General features: G+C 55.1%; 1 protein-coding gene, 1 long non-coding RNA gene and 2 other non-coding genes across 6 annotated transcripts; 1 reads left to right on the top strand and 3 right to left on the bottom strand.

Moving 5' to 3' along the window:
- Positions 1-1,536: 1,536 nt before the first annotated feature.
- On the top strand, positions 1,537-6,247 carry LOC149875483 (secreted frizzled-related protein 2-like). 3 transcript variants are annotated; one of them, XM_090031789.1, is made up of 5 exons: positions 1,537-1,636; positions 1,744-1,888; positions 2,903-3,470; positions 4,627-4,704; positions 5,200-6,247. In XM_090031789.1, exons 3-5 carry the CDS (start codon positions 2,990-2,992, stop codon positions 5,502-5,504), a joined length of 864 nt encoding a protein of 287 aa, XP_089887915.1. In that variant the 5' UTR covers positions 1,537-1,636; positions 1,744-1,888; positions 2,903-2,989; the 3' UTR covers positions 5,505-6,247. The 3 variants fall into 3 exon arrangements, with proteins under 3 accessions (XP_089887915.1, XP_089887914.1, XP_089887916.1); XM_090031788.1 differs by lacking the exon at positions 1,537-1,636 and having other exon boundaries at positions 1,649-1,888; XM_090031790.1 differs by lacking the exon at positions 1,537-1,636 and having other exon boundaries at positions 1,650-1,888; positions 2,984-3,470.
- On the bottom strand, positions 4,700-10,933 carry LOC149875484 (uncharacterized). The gene is made up of 3 exons (XR_016440038.1): positions 10,577-10,933; positions 9,358-9,417; positions 4,700-4,815 (listed from the first exon to the last, which is right to left on the bottom strand). It is a non-coding gene; the product is annotated as an uncharacterized LOC149875484 (long non-coding RNA).
- LOC149875485 (small nucleolar RNA SNORD35) lies at positions 9,061-9,150 on the bottom strand. Its single transcript, XR_016440100.1, has one exon. It is a non-coding gene; the product is annotated as a small nucleolar RNA SNORD35 (small nucleolar RNA).
- Positions 9,597-9,690, bottom strand: LOC149875486 (small nucleolar RNA SNORD35). The gene has a single exon (XR_016440098.1). It is a non-coding gene; the product is annotated as a small nucleolar RNA SNORD35 (small nucleolar RNA).
- Positions 10,934-18,304: the final 7,371 nt, after the last annotated feature.

Consider the following 18,304-nt stretch of genomic DNA (forward strand, 5'->3'; position numbering starts at 1 on the left):
TTTACAGTCTTTTCTCCTATGCCCGATGAAGGGTTTGTGCCCGGAAGCTTGCAATTAAAGGCTTTTTTTTGCAAAAATCTAGTTGTTCAAATAAAAAATGCCACCTCCACCATGAGTCCTGATTGCTTCACTGTTGGTGTTCACAGGGACTGAAGCTGCTGTCCCAGCCCCCGTGAGCTCCTGCCACATGCACCCATGGCATTTATGCAAGACAAGGAGCAGGGCTCTGGCGTATGCACAGGGAAGTTCTTGCACACCCGCGGCCTCCTGCATCGCACACGGCATGGGACTCGGACCTGCCTCGGGGCCAGTGACTTATGGCTGAGCTGCAGCCTGCCGCTCCCTCCTGGACTTGTGGAGCGGCACGTCCATGCTCCTTGTTTCCTGATCCCACTCACTGCAGCTCCCAGCTGCTGGCGCTGGTACAACTTAGCCTGCTAAGCCAGGGCCCCCCTGGGCTTATATGCCTTGCTCCCTTGCCAGGGTTCATAGAGCAGGGGCGAATTCCTCACTCAGCCTTCCCGTCAAGAAGCCGGAGAGCTGAACCTCCCTACATCCTGCCCCCCGCCACCCCGGAAGACATGTTGCCAAAGCTGCAAGTCATTCCTCCGGCTCTTCTCTGAACTGGCTCCAAAGTCCCACCCTCCTTGAAGGCTGCAGCAATTCGCTGCGGTCTAGCTAATTTCCCCCTTCCTGTTTAAAACAGGGAAGATTAAATGAAAAGCTGATGAGGCGGCCACCTCTGCGGGGAGAAGGAAGGCCGCTTGATGGGTTGGGAGTGGGTGGCTGCCCCCAGTCAATGGGACCGTGCATTGCCAGGCACTTGTTGAAGGTTATTTCTGCTCCCTAAAGAGCCCAGCCTTGTAAGGGACCAGTTAGGGGGTATCAGCTTGGCCCTGGCTGGTGGGAATCTGAGCAGCTCACCCCCAGGACATGGCCCTTCTGCTGCAAGCATCTCATGGAGACTCTGCTTTAGGTCATGACTCTGTATCTGAAGTCCCCCAGACTTAAGAGTCTGGGATGAAGGATGTTTGCCTGTAGCATCTGGGGGCATCCAAATCCCAAGGCCTCTGTCCTGCTCAACCGATATTATTTATTATTTGGAACTGATTTGGCTGACCTGGAACATGAAAAAATTTATATATATATATATATATAACTCAGCTCTCTCACTGGTCCAGCATGCCCAGCCTCTTCCTTGCCCATCTCACTTCATCCATGGCAGAGGTCCCTAGTGGTGACCCCCCTCCAGAGTGTTTGGAGGCACATGCAAAGGATGTCAGTACAGCAAGGCGGTCGTCTCGCCATCACCACCCCCTCCCAATTTACCCCGAATCCTCTTCCTCGTGACAAGCCAGGATAAAAGACTCTGGTCTCTTATGGATAATTCCCTGCAGATGCTTTCAGGGCGGCTTGGCTCTGCTGGGGCAAAGACCTGGGGGCTTTCATGTGCATCCCAGCCCCTTTCTGATGCTGCAGATAAGCACTTGCAAAATCCCAGCTGGTTCCTATCCCTCTGGCTGCCACCCGGACGGGGACCTTGTGGGCAGGGCTGGAGGGAGCATGGGTGGATGGGTGCCTGCAGCGCCTGCAGCTCCTGCTTTATTGTTCTGGAGCAAAGAGGTCTAATTACACGGTGGGTTTTTTACAGCCCCTTCCTAGGCTGGGGATTTCCTGCCGTTAAACCCCCCCCTCCCAGGACTTTTGTGCTCAAAGCCTGGGACCCAAACCTATCATTTGCAGAGGATAAACATCCTGGTTTGGAGCTCACGAAGGTGAGGCTCTGCACCCTTGAGAAGAGGCTCCGGGTCCCCAAAGGGGGCACTTGCTTGGAGCTGCTGGGCCCAGGACCAGAGGAGGCTGCTTCGCCTGGCTCCAAGCACAGAAGGTACCGCATCCCGAGGGGCGAGCAGCAGGCCTGGCTTGGGGCTGGGGTCTTTTGTTGCATGCTGGAAGCGCAATCTTCAGGGTCTGGGTGGGGGAATGGATCCCAGAGAAAACAGGCTGGGGTAGAAGGAGGGGAGCAAAGGTCCTGGGCTTGGGCTGAGACGGGCAGACCCATCCCAGAGGGTCGGTGCCATCTGAGGGGTGGGCGGCAGCCTGACAGTGGGGAGCTGAGAGTTAAGACCAAGGTGGGGGCACCCTTGTGCTGAACAAAGCAGGGCTTTCTGCCCTGGCCCTTCTCTGACCCCACTCATCCCCATCCATTACACAGATAGGGAGAGGAGGGAGCATGATCATCATGTTAGAGATGGGGAAACTGAGGCACAGCAAGGGTAGGGACATGGTTAAGGTCTCCCAGGGAGCCAGTGTCAGAGCTGGGGCCAAAGGCAGGGAGCATATGTGGATGGAGCACGGGGCGCTCTCCCTCTTTCACACCGGCCCCCCTTGTGATGGCATAAGCAGGGGGTGGGAGGGAGGCACGGGGAGCTGTGGGTGCAGGGGCAGCTCCCCTCTGGCAGCACGTAGGAGGCCAGGACCTGGTGGATGGTGGATGGAGCTGCAGGCCGTCTCTGCCAGCCGGGAGCTCAGCTTTGGCCACTACGCAGGAAACAAAGGGGTGTCAGGTCTGTCCAGAATGGATGCGGGGAAACTGAGGCATGGTGAGGACATTGAGGGGAATTTAGGGCAAATGGAGGGGTGGGGGTGGAAATTGCATGGGGTCAGATGAAAAGCTCTGTTCGACCCCAGACAAGTCAGTTGGGGCCAACCCTCAAGCACTAAATTGGCGACTCCCCCTTGTCCCGGTGCCAAGGGGCTAGGCCACATGGGCTGATTGATTAGATTTCTGTGCTGCCCTACAAGGCTTGGGGTGGCTGGCTTCTGAATTGCTTCTCAGGAGGGAATAAAATAGGTGAGATGGTGCGTAACACCCAAAGTTACCAAAGTTTTTTTCACGCAGCCTGTGCACACGCTCCGGTCCTTCCCGGACAGGCCAGCCAACATCGGTAACCCCGCGGCCTGTGTCCTCTTGCTCCTGCAGTGCCCCATGGCTGCCCTGCTGCCCCTTGCCCTGCTGCTCCCCGGCTGCGCCTGGGCCCTGGCCGCCCCGTTCCCCTTCCCCGCGGGCTCCCGGCGCAGCAGCTGCAAGCCGATCCCCCGCGGCATGGCGCTGTGCCACGGCGTGGGCTACACCGAGATGCGGCTCCCCAACCTGCTGGGCCACGACAGCATGAAGGAAGCCCTGCAGCAGGCGTCCTCGTGGGCACCGCTGCTCTCCAAGAACTGTCACGGGGACGCCAAGAAGTTCCTGTGCTCCCTCTTTGCTCCCGTCTGCCTCAGCGAGCTCGGGGAGCCCGTCGCGCCCTGCCGGGCTCTCTGCGAGGAGGTGCGGGACGGCTGCGCCCCGGTCATGGCCGCCTTCGGCTTCCCTTGGCCCGACATGTTCAACTGCAGCCGGTTCCCGCAGGGTGACGAGCTGTGTGTGCCGCCCGCCGGCCCTGGGGACAGGCCCTCGCTGCTGAAGGAAGGTGAGCTGGGGAGACCTTGGGGGTGACACCTCCCACTTGGCTGGAGGATGTTGCTCAGGATGGTTCATACCCCCCCACCCAGCCCTCATCCCGTTTTGGGGGTCCCCAGAGTCTGTGCTTGGTTAATGGGGTCTCCTGGGGCTGGTTCTTTGCTTGTGCGAGACACAGCTGCCCTCCCCGCCACTCCGTGTCTCCCCTCCACCGGGCCTGCGGTAGCCTGGAAATGCAGAACAGCTGTGCCATGGCTGCAGCCGCCCCCTCCTCTGCATGCAGACATCCCCCTCTGGGATCTCAGGGCCTTGGGACCCTCTGGTTTCCCCAGCCCTTGGGCTGTCCCCCTGCCCAGCACCCGCCCAGGGTATAGTGGCACCCCCACAGCGGGTGGGGAGCTGCAGGAAGGGTTACTGATCGTCCCTGACTCATTTCCAGTCATTACATCTATTGGATTTCTGCTCCCTTGATGGGTGATTAAATCACCCTCTGACTGACTCAAGTGTTTTGCAGACCAGGAACAATTTGGATTGCCCTTAATTCAATCAGAGGTGACCTGCCAGTGGTTGGTGCTGGGTTGTTCTCACCCCTGGAGGGCTTTTCTAATGGGTTTTCTTTTCTCTTGCAAATATCCATTCCCTGTGATTTCTCCAGCCACTTGTGTGGCTTGAGACTTGCCTGAAGCCGCCCAGGTGCTGCCTCCTTTACCAGTGAAGTCTTTTCTCCCAAGTGTTTTGCAGACATTTGAGTCATTTGGAAACAAATACATGAAGCCAAGAGATGGTACCAGCCTGAATTAAACCCATCTCAGTTCTCTCTGGGTGGCTCTTCAGTCATCTGAAAAGTCTTCTAGGCCAGTGGCTTTCAACCTTTATTCATTTGTTGGACCCCTAAAAATATTTCGAATGGAGGCGCGGATCCCTTTGAATTGTAAGTGTGGGCTTTCACATCCTTTTGATTGATCGTAGTCATCTTTTGTGGACCCCTTAGACGTAGTCTGTGGACCCCCAGGGGTGCATGGACCACAGGTTGGAAACCACCGATCTAGGAAAACCAGGAGGGACAGACCTGATCTCTAACTGCTGCGAACCACACAAACTTTCCCCTGCTCCTTGCTACGGTTTCTCTCTTCTGGCTTTCAGCGTTGCTTTCCTTTCTCTGCCAGATGCCGTCTGCACAGCCTGTGTCAGCTTCGGGCAAAATGAGAAGGAGTTTCTGGAAAACTTCTGCAGTCAAGACTTCGGTGAGGGTTTTGCATGGGGTTGGTGGGTCTGGGAGCAGTGCTCCAGGGAGCTGGCTTGAGCCAAGTGATAGAGCCAGGCAGTCCTTTTTCATGCGGCACCTGGGCAACATGCTGGAGGGAAAGAAAACCCATAAGCAGGGAGGATGGAGTGAGGTCAAGGCCAAAAAAACCCCAAAGCACAGGTCCACCTGAACCAAAGCACTTCATGCTCAACTTCACGCACAGCTCCCGGTCCAAACATCCAGTCCCCCTAAACCAGCTGGGTGCCGTCTCCAGCTTGGCTGCTGAGATGGGGCAAAGACATCGCTGGTATCTGAGACCAGCCCAGCTCCATCCTCTTGCAGCCCCCCTGCAGGGAGCTGAAGGCTCCTATTCAACCCCCCTCAGTCTTGTCTTCTCCAGATGCTTGTCCTCTGCAGGTGAACCTGCCTCACCTGCTTCAGTCCTGCTCAGCCGCCCCTGCTGCAACCTGTCCCCCCTCCTTGTCTCCCGCAGCCTTGCGAATGAGCATCAAAGCCCTGTCCTATGTGGACGGGGACCTCAAAGTCATCCCTGAGCTGAAGAGCCGGACTCTCTACAAGCAGAAGGGCTGGTCGGAAGAGGAGCAGAGGCAGCCCGTGCTGTGGCTGATGGACGGGGAGGCCTGCGCCTGCGAGGAGCTCCGCGGCCCGAGCAGCGTGCTGCTGGCCATGGGGCACAGGGTGTCCAACCGCCTGGTCCTGTCCTGGGTCCGGCGGTGGCAGCGGGGGGACAAGGAGCTGAAGAGGTTGAGCCGGGCAGTGAGGAAGCTGCGGTGCTAGAGAGCAGAACAGGTTAGATGTAGCCAGGTCGTACCTGCAGAAACAGGCCCCCAGCCCCCGGCTAGCCTGACAGCCACATGGGTCCGGGATCTCGGCCTGCTGCCCTGCCACCGGTTCCTCACTCCTGCTTCCTGCCCGCTGACTCCTTGCTCCTGCCCCCACGCTCCTGGCTCCAGTCTGGACCCACTGCTTCCCCCTCCTGGCCGTGCCTGCTTCCGATGCCCTGGCTTGCAGCTTGAGTGTTAAGCCTGATCGCCCACACCCCAGCTGTCCCCGGACAGCTGCATTTGTGCACCCCAAAAAAGACACCTGCCCAGGAGACGAGGAGGGGATGGGTGTTGTGGGGCCTCTGGGATGCATGGTTGCGTCACTTTGTCCCCCTCTGGAAATGGCCTGTCTCCCCGCTCCCTCCAGCCCCAGCGAGGAAATCTGAGGCTGGTTCTGTGTGCATGGGTCCTGAGACCACGTGCGCAGCAGCGGTCGCACCACCTGCACACATCTGTGCATGGAGTAGTGCATTAGTGTCCCTGAGGATGTGGGGGGTGCTGGGGACAGGGAGTCTGGGGAGCAGTCTGGCCCGTTCCCTGGGCTGGCATTACAGTCCAACTCTGGAGCCCGTCCTGCTGATAGCTCGGCTCTGTGGAGAGACCTGCCGGCATTGCTGAACTGGAGAACTTGCTTCAATAAAAATCTCCTGCTCGTTGTTCTGCCTCCCTGTCACTTCTTGGCACACACACAGCCAGGAACACACTCAAAGGGAAAGACTAATAACAAGTCTAATTAAAGATATCAGGTTTACCCAAAGAGTCTTGTCTGCCTATGTCCTTACACCAACACGGCTACAGCCAACACCCCTAAGGGAAAGGACTTTTAGGAGGCATCAGTCCCTTTCTCTCCTGGTGTGAGACAACCAGCCATGCAAACATCCCCGCAAATCATCTCCCGGCTCTGCAGCCCAAGGGACCTTCCTGCAAGGAGACGCTCTCCAGAGAAACATAGAGCTCGGTTGGGCCGTCCTCATGCCCTGGAGACAGCAGGTGATGGCCAGTGGGTCCCTTGCAGCCCTGCCTCCCTGGTACAAAACCCCTTGCTGTGCCAATCAGCAACCAGATATGGGGATGGGGTTTGTGTATAACTAAATGCACTGCCCCTACCTCCCCGCAGTCCTGGCGTGACCAAAGACATGGAGAAAAATCATAACGTGAAGGCGACTTAAAGATTCAACGTTCTGCATCAAGGCTGGAGGGTACCCATAGCTCTGCCCTCTTTGTCTTTCGGTACAGCTAAACGGTCGGCTACGCTTTCGGCTGCTGGGCAGAGTTCGACAACTCCACCCCGTGGCGCAGCTCTTGTGCACGTCCCAGGCTTTCCAGGGATGGCTGCTTCCTCCGTGGATCACCCGCACCTTTTCCAAGACAGGTTTGCAGGAGTTTGTCCCATTGAATAGGTGGAGCACGTGCAGCCCAGAGAGTCTGGGTATCTTGCTGGAGGCTAGACATAAGCACAGATGATTGGGGGTCTTGCTGAGACCCTCGGCAGGCAGCGGAGGCCCCCAGGCTGGCAGTGCTGAGGGTACTGGCGTTCCAGCCCCACCAGGCACAGAACCTTTGTTTTTCAAGAAAAACAGCAACCGGGGGGCGGGATGGGCCAGGGCAACTCCTCCAGCCCCCCGGGCTATCCTGGCAGCCCCCCAGCTGCACAGCTAGCAGGCCCCGCAGCCCCCAGCCCACCTCCCCAGGTACCTACATGGGGTGGGGCTGCTCCAGGACGATTTTAATTGAACCCTGTGCCGGTTACTCCAGCCATTGTGTAGTTTAGCCTGGAAAATGGGTCTTGGGGACTTTTCAAATGAAGGGGGGTCTAAAGATGGCATGGGAGGGGGACTGAATGAGACTCTGGAGCAGCCTTTCTGTAAGACTAGCTGGGGATGCAACCTAGCTGGGCTGAGGGTGCAGCATGGTGGTCACCCCACGGGCTGGGGGTTGGGGAGGATGTGGCAGCCAAGAACAGGCTGCGGGCCCCTTCCCAGTCCCGCTTCCCTCTGTAAGGCTGTTATCCCTCCAGCAGAGATGGGGACCCACCAGTACAGGGCAGTCCCTGCCTTGACCATCCCTGGACAGCCTGCAGCAGGATGCCGTGGCGCATGCAGGAAGAGAGAGGGAGGGGATGAGAAGGGGCCCGTGGTTCATCTGCTCCTGTTCTGCAGTGAGCAAAGCTGGAATCATGGCAGTATGAATGAAACAGGGTTAAATTGCCACCATTTTGGTGCACTTACTGCGAAACAGGAGCAGACAGACAAAGCTGACAACTCAAATGAAACCAAGTGGTGTTACAGTTTCACTGTCTGCACCCTGGAAGGGGCGCAGCCAACATGCTGTTTTAACCATTTCCCTGCCCCCTCTTGAATACTCAGAGAACCACAGACTTCCAAAAATAAATAAATACAAACATAAAAATCTTTCTTTCTGCAATAAGGAGCCACAGTGCATGAATCCAACTCCAGCACAATAGGAAGAAGGGGATGCACATTTAGCTATGTCTTTTACTTGAAGCTCTGGGAGTGATCTTTGTAGTGGGCATATTGTGTTATGCTAAAGCTCTCAGCCAGAGTCTAGGCCTTCCCAAAACTAAGCAATAAAATTGTACAGAGTGCCTTATGAAGCAACAGGAAAAAAAAGAGAGTGTTGATTGGTACGCTAGGCAAACCAGGTACAACAATTTCCATAGAAGGAAACAAAACCAAAAGCTTAGTCTGATCTGGAGTATGGAACTTGAAGACTGGATAACTTGGGATAAGAAACAAGTTACAAAGGCAGTAATGCCAACTCTCGGAAATGAGAGTTGCAATTTCTAAGTAAAATCCAGTCTGGCTCATGATCTTGCAAAAGGACCCTCAAATCTCAGGATTTTTTCTCCTGTCATGTGTAGAGCAGCACCCAGCAGGTAAGTCTGTGGAGGGGAAGGGGTGGGGGGGCAGATTGGGGCCCCCATGGTGGGGGAGCAAGTGGGGTAGGGGCAGGTCATGAGACAGAGTCATGGGCGGGTGGCTCCCACTGCTGCATGCACCTCAGGAGAGGCATAGGGGGCAGGTGCCCCCCAGATCTGTGCGTGGGGGCAGAGGTGGGCTGCCCACTGCAGGCTGGGTCTCTGTGCCCTGCCGCCTTTGCCCTAGGAGCCGCACAGCACCATGCTGTGCTTCCTGCCACCAGGTTGACAGGGGACATGCAGCCTGGCCAGCACAAGTGTGCTTGTCTAGGGGGCTGGCCGAGATGACCTCCTGAGCCATAGAAAGAGGCCTAGCCAGACTTTCTGTGATTCTACACTTAGATCTCTACAATCTACCTTCAAAGACATACCAGCCATCTCTAGAAAATATTAAGGAATCTGAAAAAAACAAAAAACCCCAGAAACCAACCAAACAGCCCCTAAAAACTCATGCCCCGTGCAAGTAATGTTCACTGCATTTATTTGGTCCATAGTTTTATGTTACTGTGAACAATTCCAGCCAAGCTAAGAGGTACCAATCTAAAGAAAGCTCTCCACCCACATCCTGGGTCCTTTTGCTAGGCAAAGCCTTGTGGCCGTCTTGTCAGAGCCCCTTCACCAGGAGACCTGGAAGACCATCGTGAGAACAACACCATTTGCAGCTCAAGGACCACAGAAGCAGTAAAGAGAGGAGAGAGCAGTTAATTGACATGGGGCAGCTCCTAAGCTTTGCTCAAACTGATACACAGATTGAGGCTGCATGGAAAAGCCTGGAAGAGCATTTTTTTTCTGCCTGTGTCCACGTAACTGAAGCTCTGAAACGTTTCTTCTCTACTTGTGAAACTCAAGGTAATCCCTCACGGCTTACCTGACAGGATGCGACCACAAATAGACCCATTACCAGTGAAAAGGCATTTTTGTCAATAGCCTAAAAACACAGAAAAATATGAGATCAGTACTTGGGAACCAGAGGCATTGAAAAAAATACAAAACCACCACTGATGAGCACTACCCCTGTGCAAAAGGGGACTTTGGATAGCTACAGCACTGAAGCTGTACAGCGGTTTTTGGTGCACCAGTTCTGGAGCTGCACGACACGGCTCCCATCCACTGACATCAGTCAGGCCACTTGGCAACTGTCGTCAAAGCCCTGTCACCACTGGGACTTGGAAGGCCGTCATGAGAACAAACATCATGTGTCAGGAAGGGGGAAAAGTGAGTTTTAAAGAATTGGTTTCTATAGCAAGCCACGCAGCAGTTTAACAAACGCTTGCAGGACTCTGCCTAACTGCTGATGCTGCCCAAAATTCAAAAGAATCCTAGAAAACGAGGGCTGGGAGGGACCTCAGGAGGTCACATCTAGTCCAGTGGTTCTCAACCCTTTTTGTACCAGGACCCATGTGTGAACATCAATGGCTTGTCCCGACCCAGTGCCCCTCATCCCTGACCTGCTGCCCCGGCCCCCAATCCCACTCCCTAGTGCATGGGGCAGGGCAGGGCAGTGTAGGGAGGAGAGTGAGGGCAGGTGGGGGTGCCTGGAGCAAGGGGGTGAGCATGTGCAGACATGGTGTGGGGCAGAGGGCCACTGATTGTCACATTTTTGTCCTTTAAAAAGACAATCCATTTTTTAAATCTCTTCATGACCCTCTTATATAGTCTTGCAACCTACTTTGGAGTCCCAACCCATAGGTTGAAACCCCGCCCCCCTCAGATCTAGTACAACCCCTTGCTCAAAAGCAGGCCCAGCCCTAACTACATCATCCCAGCCAAGGCTTCATCTCTCTGGGTCTTGCATGGAAACTGCACTATGGAAACCACGCCGGGCAGCCTGTTCCAGGGCTTCACCCCCCTCCTCTTGAGAAAGTTTTCTGCACTTCCTCTCAAAGTTGTTCTCTATTTCCAGCCTTTAAGTGCCACTATCTCTGTAGACTGCAGAGTTTGGCAAAGCCCCTGAACAAAGTCACATGCCCGCTCCTTGCTGTCCAGGAAAGGGACACATTAATCCTATTTCTCTGCCAAAAACACCAAGTCAGAGCTAAAACCAGCTCTGACTGGGCTCAATGCCCTCATCTTGCACCACCTCATACCTCTTTGGGGGTCGTGAAGCCCAGGCCGATGTTGTGGTAGCAGCAGGGGAGAATCTCCTTGCCCCCGTTTGAGAATCACATGCTTCTTGTTCTGGAAGTTGGTGGGCTGCTTCTGGCTCACCCGCTCAGCCTGAGGGGCAGGAAGAAGGATGACAGGGGAGAGGAAGCAAGCAGAAATGCAGGCTGCACCCACAGCATGGCTACCCACGCCCCCGCACCAGCGATCCTCAACCAAGGTGTTGTGGAACCCTTTCAAGGGTGCCGCATGGGCTCACGCAATCTCCGGGATTGACACCGAGGGATTTCAGACAGAAACCTGCCGTTGAGGTCTCTAGGCTCTCTGCAGCAAAAACACGGCTCTTTTCCTTGCTGTAGTAGAGAAAAAGTGCAAACTAAGAGCAACTGCTTTTCTAGGAATCCCAGTCCAGCCTGCCCCCTGGCTGGAGGGCAAATTGCCCCTCCTTCCAGCCTGCCCCCAAGGGAAGGGGTGCGGGGACAGACTGCAGGGCTGCATGGGGAGGAGAGTGAGGGCGGGTGGGGGTGCAGAGGGTGGGCCTGTGTGTGAGGTTGGGGGGGCACTCTTTGTCACCTTCCTGTCTTGTAAAGCAGAATCCATTTTTAAAACTCTGTTCATTCTCCTCCACATATTTGTGCAACATACTTTCAGGTCCCAACCCATAGGTTTAAAAAAACCTCGCATCTAGTCCAACCCGCTGCTCCAAGCAGGAACACCCCCGACTACATCAGCCCAGCCACCCCAGGTGCTGGATGCAGACTCCCCCACCTCTCCGGGTGACCCCTGTTGCATAGGGGGAGCGCTCATCGGCGGTGTTTGTGCTGCTCCCTGCGCCCAGTTCCTGAGCACTGATGTGATGTTTTTTCTCGGTTGCCTGTTCCAGGGCTTCAGCACCCTCCCGGCGAGAATGATTTCCCCACTTCCTCCCGAAGTGATTCTGTGATTTCCAGTTGCTATTTGTGTAGGCTGCTGAGTTTTGCAGGGTTGAACAAAGCCCCATGCCCTCTCCTTGCTCTGCAGGGAAGGGACACATTCATCCTACCACCTTGCAAGCACAGCCAGCCCATGCTCTCCTCCTGCCCCCACCCCTTCATCCCTCTTTGGGGGTCCTGAAGCCCAGGCCGATGTGCCGACTGTGGTTTCCCTCTCCCCCTCCGCAGGACCAGAGCTGGCTGTGGGGTGCAAAGCAAGGATGAAAGCCGTGAGAGCTGGCGAGCAGATGTGCCCCCGCCGCGCTGCACATGGGGTACAGCTGAGACTGGATGTCCAGGGCACAGCCATAGGCCTGGGCCTTTTCTTCTCCTCTTTCTGCAGCTGTGGTGCTTCAGCCTCGCTGCATGGCTGAACCCCACCCGTAGCTTAGGCCTCAGTGCAGTACAGGCCTGGCCAGCATTTGCTGCCCAGTTCAGGCCCAGTGAGAGGGGCCTGACCTCTCCTTTGAAGTTTCGTTTTGCAGTGTCTGTCCAGCAGAGCTGGGATTGGGACTGGGAATTTGTGCTGTCTAGAGCCAGAGTTAATGTGACAGCCCCCAACCCCAGACACGGTACTAAATATATGGGCTCGAATAAAGAATTGGCTTTTGGGCTGGGATTACGGCTGGAAATGCATGCACGTTAAGCAGCTCCCCACAGCCCAGCAAACCCAAGGAGCAGCTGAAAAGACTCCCCAGTGAAGCCCTCTCTGCAGTTTATTGCTGAAGGGCAGGTATCGGGGTACAGTCCCCTGTAACTGCCCTTGGGGTGAGCCCCAAGCCCCAGACTGCCTGGGCATGGGTGAAGCCACCCCAGAAGGGTGCAATCTGTGAACTGTGCCTTGTAGTTGGTAGTGTTTTAAACTGTATTTAGTGTTTCCTTTGTTTTCTTTGCCTTTGTTTCTGTAATAAAGTTGTTCTCTGTGTTTGTACTACTTGCAAGGAGATGAGACTGAAGTTGGTTCCTTATTCCCAGTTCCCTATTTCTTATTCCTGGTTCCTGATGCCTTTTTCAAAGCTAAGCTATACCCAATAAAAACTTGTTATTAATGAATTGTACGTTCTAAACAGAGATGAATTTATTAGCTATGCATATGTACTAATTAATATGTAAAATAATATCCCGCATCAAGTACAGAGCCCTAAATGAAGGTCAGATTAGGATGGGATTATGGGGCAAAATATTTCTTGGGCCACCCCAAATTTCCTGTCAATGCCACTGGGGGACTGTCCCAAGGAACCATGCCTACAGTCCTGCCTGGCCCAAAGCATGGCTCGGCCGTGCCAGGCTGCCAACTAACAGCCCCATGCCCACTGTACTAAGTATAATCGCTCGCATAAGGAACACTGTACTAAGTATAATGGCTTGAATAAGGAACTGTTTTTGGCCTGGGATTAAAGATGGAAACACTTATTGGGCCACCCCGCACCATGACTCTGTGGCACCCGGGGACTCTCCTGGACATCTCTGACTAGAGACTTGCCCAGACAGAGACCAATATTTTTAAGACACAGACGTGCAGAATATAAAAGAATGAATGAAATGTAGCAAAGTGAAATGTTTTCCCTTTTTCTTACCAAACATTTCATTAGAATGGGTGGATCACAGAATCGTAGAAAATGAGGGTTGGAAGGATCTCAGGAGATCACACCTAGACCAACCCCCTGCTCCAGGCAGGACCAGCCCCAACTGCATCATCCCAGCCAAGTGCTTTGATTGCACAAAAGTGCTTTGATTTTCACAAATCCACATGTTTTGGTCAAGCTGTTTCATCCAACATTATTTGCACAGCTCCAACCACTGCTGTGTATCCAAATCTCTGTTCCCACAGGACAGGTGAGCAAGGGACTGTCGCCCACACACACTGTCTGGGGTTGATCCCCATGAAACCCGAGGGGCTGGGAAATGCAATGAGCACAGCTTGACCTGGGCTGCCCCACGGCTGCCAACAGGGACCTAATCCAGCGGTTCCCAAACTGCGGGTCACGACCCCAAATGGGGACGCAGCATCAGTGGAAGGGGTTGTGGCGCAGCGCTGTCTCCGGCACCAGGTCCTGCCTGCTGGGCTGCAGACACCCAGGGCAAGGGCAGCAGCGCAAGGAGCCCCAAGCAGCCCACAACACCCCCACCCCCCAGGCTCCCCTCTGGCTGTTACATACCAGGCATGTCAAAAATATAGAAAGAGAAGCTGCAAGTGATGCCCTATTATTTCTTTTCAGAAGGTCCAGCCGCAAACTCGCAACCTTTTGCACTGTGCAGTTGTCATCCATATTTTGTATTTTAACTTTTGTAAGTAGGCCCAGCTTAGCTTGAGCTTCACAGTCATCATCGGGGGGTGTCCGTCACTCCACCGGGGGTCTCTGCCACTCCTCCGTGCTGCTGGGGGTCTCCGACGCTCCATGCTGCTGGGGGTCTCCTCTGCTCCTCCATGATGCCAGGGGGTGTCCATTGCTCTGCTGGGGGTTTCCATTGCTCCGTGGAGGGGTCTCTGTCGCTCCCCCACACCACTGTGGGTATCCAGCACTCCTCTGTTAGAAATATTATTGAAAATGCATTATCAATAGTGTTGTTAGAACAGCACAGCTGTCAGCTCTCCCTGGTGGGAGGAGGAGGTTGGAGGAGAAGCTACTGAGGGCTCTTTGTATTAAGGTATCACTCTCTCTCTGTTTTGCAAATTTACTATCTCTTTGTTACAGTAAGGCATATACTCCTTAGCGTTCTCATGCAGATAAGAGTAAATTGCAATTTTTAATGGTCCTGTCCTTGGGGCAGAGAAGGTTTGAACTTTTGGTAACCTAAAGTACTTTCTGAGCAGGCGCAATTAGCTAATGCATATAAGCCTATCCACCCCGCATACTTAAGTAGTTAATTATAATGCACATGCGACGGATGACGTGATGTCATTTCATATATGTTTGTATGAACCGGAAATGAGTTGTAAGAGTTCCTGCTTCTGCACACGTGCTCAGGAGAGAGGGGATAAAGCCTGCTGAGAAGTTGTCCCCGCGGGCAGAGTGTAGTCTTTTGTCTTCGCTCTGACCCTATTTGCAAATATACCTTTTGTGTTACTAACAATGTGTGCCTGAAGGATTATTATTCGTGAGCCTCCAAAGAAGCGAACCGTGATTTTTATATCACCTCTGTCCTGCCAGGGGTTTCTGCTGGTCCTCTTCAGGTTGCCAGGGAACCCCAGATCTACTGGGTCCTGCCCAGCACCCGTGGTAGGCTCGGGGCTGTTTTTCAGCTGTTTTTCCTACAGTGCAATAGGACAGTATCATGGAAAGCCACTACAAAGCACTGGACTCGGAAGCACTTTTACTCTGAAGAGTTCATTGAAAATACCCAGGGAGTGACTCCTGTCTGCAATCTTTTCCTTCCCCCACAGCTGTGTTTTTCACCAAAACTGCGGCCACCCTGACCTGGGTTAAATATCCGACCTCTCCTACTATGGAGTGGACTTTGGGGCCACAATGTTTTGGCAGCATTTCCTCTGCCAGGGATAAGACTAAGACCCCCCCTTCTAAGGTGCTCTTCTGCACAAGGCCATTGGCAGCCTAGGCTTGACAGGGTTAGACAAAAAATCCTATTTGTCTAAATATTCAAGGGGCGCCGGATCTGTTGGCCCTGAACAGAACTTAAACAAACCAAAATAGATGGCCGGCCAAGTAATAGTTCGATGGGCGGGGGAGCACAGGTGCTCTCAGACTTTAATTGTGGGTGAGGTTGTCAGGCTGCAACTTCGAACCGAGGGCCTTGGTCTAAGACCACGGCTGCGCGTCTTGCCCTGCCGCCCTGTCACTACCCATGCAGGCTGGTCAAAGCCACTCTGAAGTCTCTGGCAGGGTGTAACAGGGGGCCTGCTTGGGGCCGCTTTCCCTGTGGCCTGCCCATCTGTGTCTGGGCTAACCGCCCGCGTTCTCTCCTGCCACGCCTTGTTATAATTAATTAGTAGATGTTAATCAGGGCAACAGGGCAACCTGACTCAAGACTGCCTGTAAGCTCCCTCTAGCTCACTTCTTAGCTCTGCCTTCGTCTGATCTCCTTGTTCCTGACTCAGCTCAACCCTGGACTTTGCTCCTGGACTGATCACCCTGGCTTCCTGACCCAGCATGACCCCAGATTTTGCTCACCTATCCAAGTCCTAGGCAGTGCCCCCATGTCCTGGCATAGCAAAGGCCAGCTGGCAGCGAAGGCCCCGGTCTGTGAGTGTGTCTGTGAACAAGTGCTGAGGGGTGCGGCACAGGCACCTTGGGGTCTGCCAGCTGCATCGCTGCCCTGCTGCGCCGCCAGTGAAGCTGGGACAAAGCTGTCGTGCGCCGCGGGGGTTTGCTCGCTGCGGGGCTGGGCGTTTGCCTGGCCAATGAAGCCCCCGAAGCTGCTCAGGGCGAAAGACTGGGCAGCCTTGGCTGTCCTGCAGTGGCACTTGCTTGTAGCCAGGAGCGCTGGGGGCTGAACGCCTCTGCCTGCAGGGCGAGGGCAGGTTGCATCTTGGAGGCCGTGCCATCTCTAGGACGGCGGTGGGCAGTTAGTTGGGCTGCAGGGCTGCTTGAGGAGTTTCCGTGAGCTGTTCCCAGGGCTGGGTCCGTCATCGTGCAGAGGCAGAGCCGTGACCCGCACATCCCTGCGGTGGCACCAGTTCCACAGGCTGGGACATGCCGGAGCGGATCACGCCTCGGGCCCACGCTGTCATCGCCCCGTGATCTCAGCCCGTCTGTCCAGGTCCTGGGTGCCACTTCCCGCCCACCCGCGGCCCCAACCCCTCTGCCCGGCTTAGCTCACCGCACTGGCCAGCACCCTTGGTCGTGGGCGCAGGTTGGACTGGCAGCAGCAGCCAGGCAGCGAGCCGCCACCGCGGAGCCTGCCCGGAGACTGAGTCTGGCAGCAACCCTGTCACGTGCCTGGGACTGGCTGCATGCACCAAGGCTTGGGCTGCCCCTGCTCCTGAGCCGCGCAGGCGCAAGGGACCCACCATGGCTGAATAAAATCCCTCAACAGGCCAGATCCTGCCTGCAGGCTGTATCTTGCTCGCCCCTGCTCTAGGAGGTGGCTTGTGGCCACAGCAACTCCACTCCGGACGCCCATGCTGCCATGGCCATGCCTCTGCTAGGGGTGAACTGGGAACTCCCTTCCCCTCCTGCCGGCCCTGACATCTGTTCCCAACTCCCTCCTGCAGCTGCAGCCTGACTTCTGCCCATTGGTACTGGTGGTGGGGCGAGTCCCCTGCCCTGCAGGCGTCTGCTTGGCTGGACGCTTGGGTTCGTGCTCCTCCCCTGGGGAGGCAGCAGAGCCCGGTGGCTGTGGCACCAGCCTGAGGGCCGGGAGACCGGGATTCTCATCCCACTTCCCACCTTGGACCTGCCTCGCACCAGGCAGCTGCTCCATCACTCTTGCAAGCGTTTGCACGAAGCCCATTCGTTTAGCGGGTGCTGATCTGAGAGCTGTGAGCAGAGCTCGGCGGGTTGTCAGCTATCACAGGTTGCTTCCCCTGCCCTGTGTCTGGTCGTGGTGTTTTATCTGCCTTTGTAAAGCCACTTGGCATCTATGGCTCAGAAGTGCCATCAATTTTATTCTGCTTGTAGTGACCACAAACCACTAGCTTGACACTTCCCAGCTGGGACTTGCTGGGTTTCTAACTAGCCTGTCACGGCATGTCCGGCAGACGCGGTGCTTCTGCCTTGGAAGAGAATCGAGTCATACAAGGAGTCGGTCGGGTTGTATGTCCGCATGCTGACCAGGCACGTCTGCGCGGTAGATCAGCGAGGCCTTGCACTGTGGTAAAGCTCTTCTCTTCTTTTCTCTCATAGATGTTACTAATTTTGTAAGTACATGGCAGTGAGAAATCTTGGGCCAAAATTACAACGGCACCCACGGGTGCTTCATGGCTCAAGAGTTAGCAACGTCCGCGTTACAGAGATCAAGTCATAGAGAAGCGTCTACAGGGCAGGTGTTTGACCGCAAAACACTGCCTGCCTTTGCTGTGCTGGGGTTGGGGAAGGTGGGGTATCAGTGCTCAAAGCATATAGGGGTCATGCTTTCAAACCTCCCCGGTGCTCAAAGCATATTGGGGTCATGCTTTAAAAACTCCTTCTCAGTCAATGAGGCCCAAGTAACATGGGCACTTGGGACCAGATTTTCCAAGGTGTTTAAGTGGCAAACTCCTATTAAAATGACTTGTTATTCGGCACTTAGATACCCTTTGTGAACCTGGGCCAGTCCTACTTCCCCATGCCGTGCAAATGGGAGTTACCTCTGTTCAGGAGCCACCCTGAGCATGTGGTGGGAGCCCTGGTGCTGTGGGAAAAGAGGACGGCACCATGGGGTCTGTGTTTGCCCCTCTGTGTTCCCATCACGACTGTTGGCCGTGAAAGGTGTGCGACCCCACGGTTCCTTTTGCACCATCTGTAGCTGGGGTTTGGGTTCACGGGTGACATTCCTGTCAGGGCAGAGGTCTTAAGCGAGATTTGTGTGGTGCCTCAGCCTTGCCCCAGGAGCTGCACCCAGGGCTGGACATTACCCAGGGACAGCAGAACGATCCCCTGCAAGGGTGGGTGTAGGGCAGTCTCCAGCCCCCTGTGGTCAGTCGTGCTGAAAAACTCTTGCCCCTCATTCATGAAGTTGCCTCCAGGGAGATGGCCCTACTACCCGCTGAGGAGCGCGCTCCGGCCCGCTCGTTTGCCCTGCCCCTATATAGAGGCTGGAGTAGCAGCCTCCGAACCGTGCCGTTCCCTCTGAGTCCTGAGC

This window comes from Crocodylus siamensis, chromosome 1 (assembly GCF_052110815.1).
Source record: "Crocodylus siamensis isolate JL-2025a chromosome 1, ASM5211081v1, whole genome shotgun sequence".
Taxonomy (NCBI): Eukaryota; Metazoa; Chordata; order Crocodylia; family Crocodylidae; genus Crocodylus; species Crocodylus siamensis.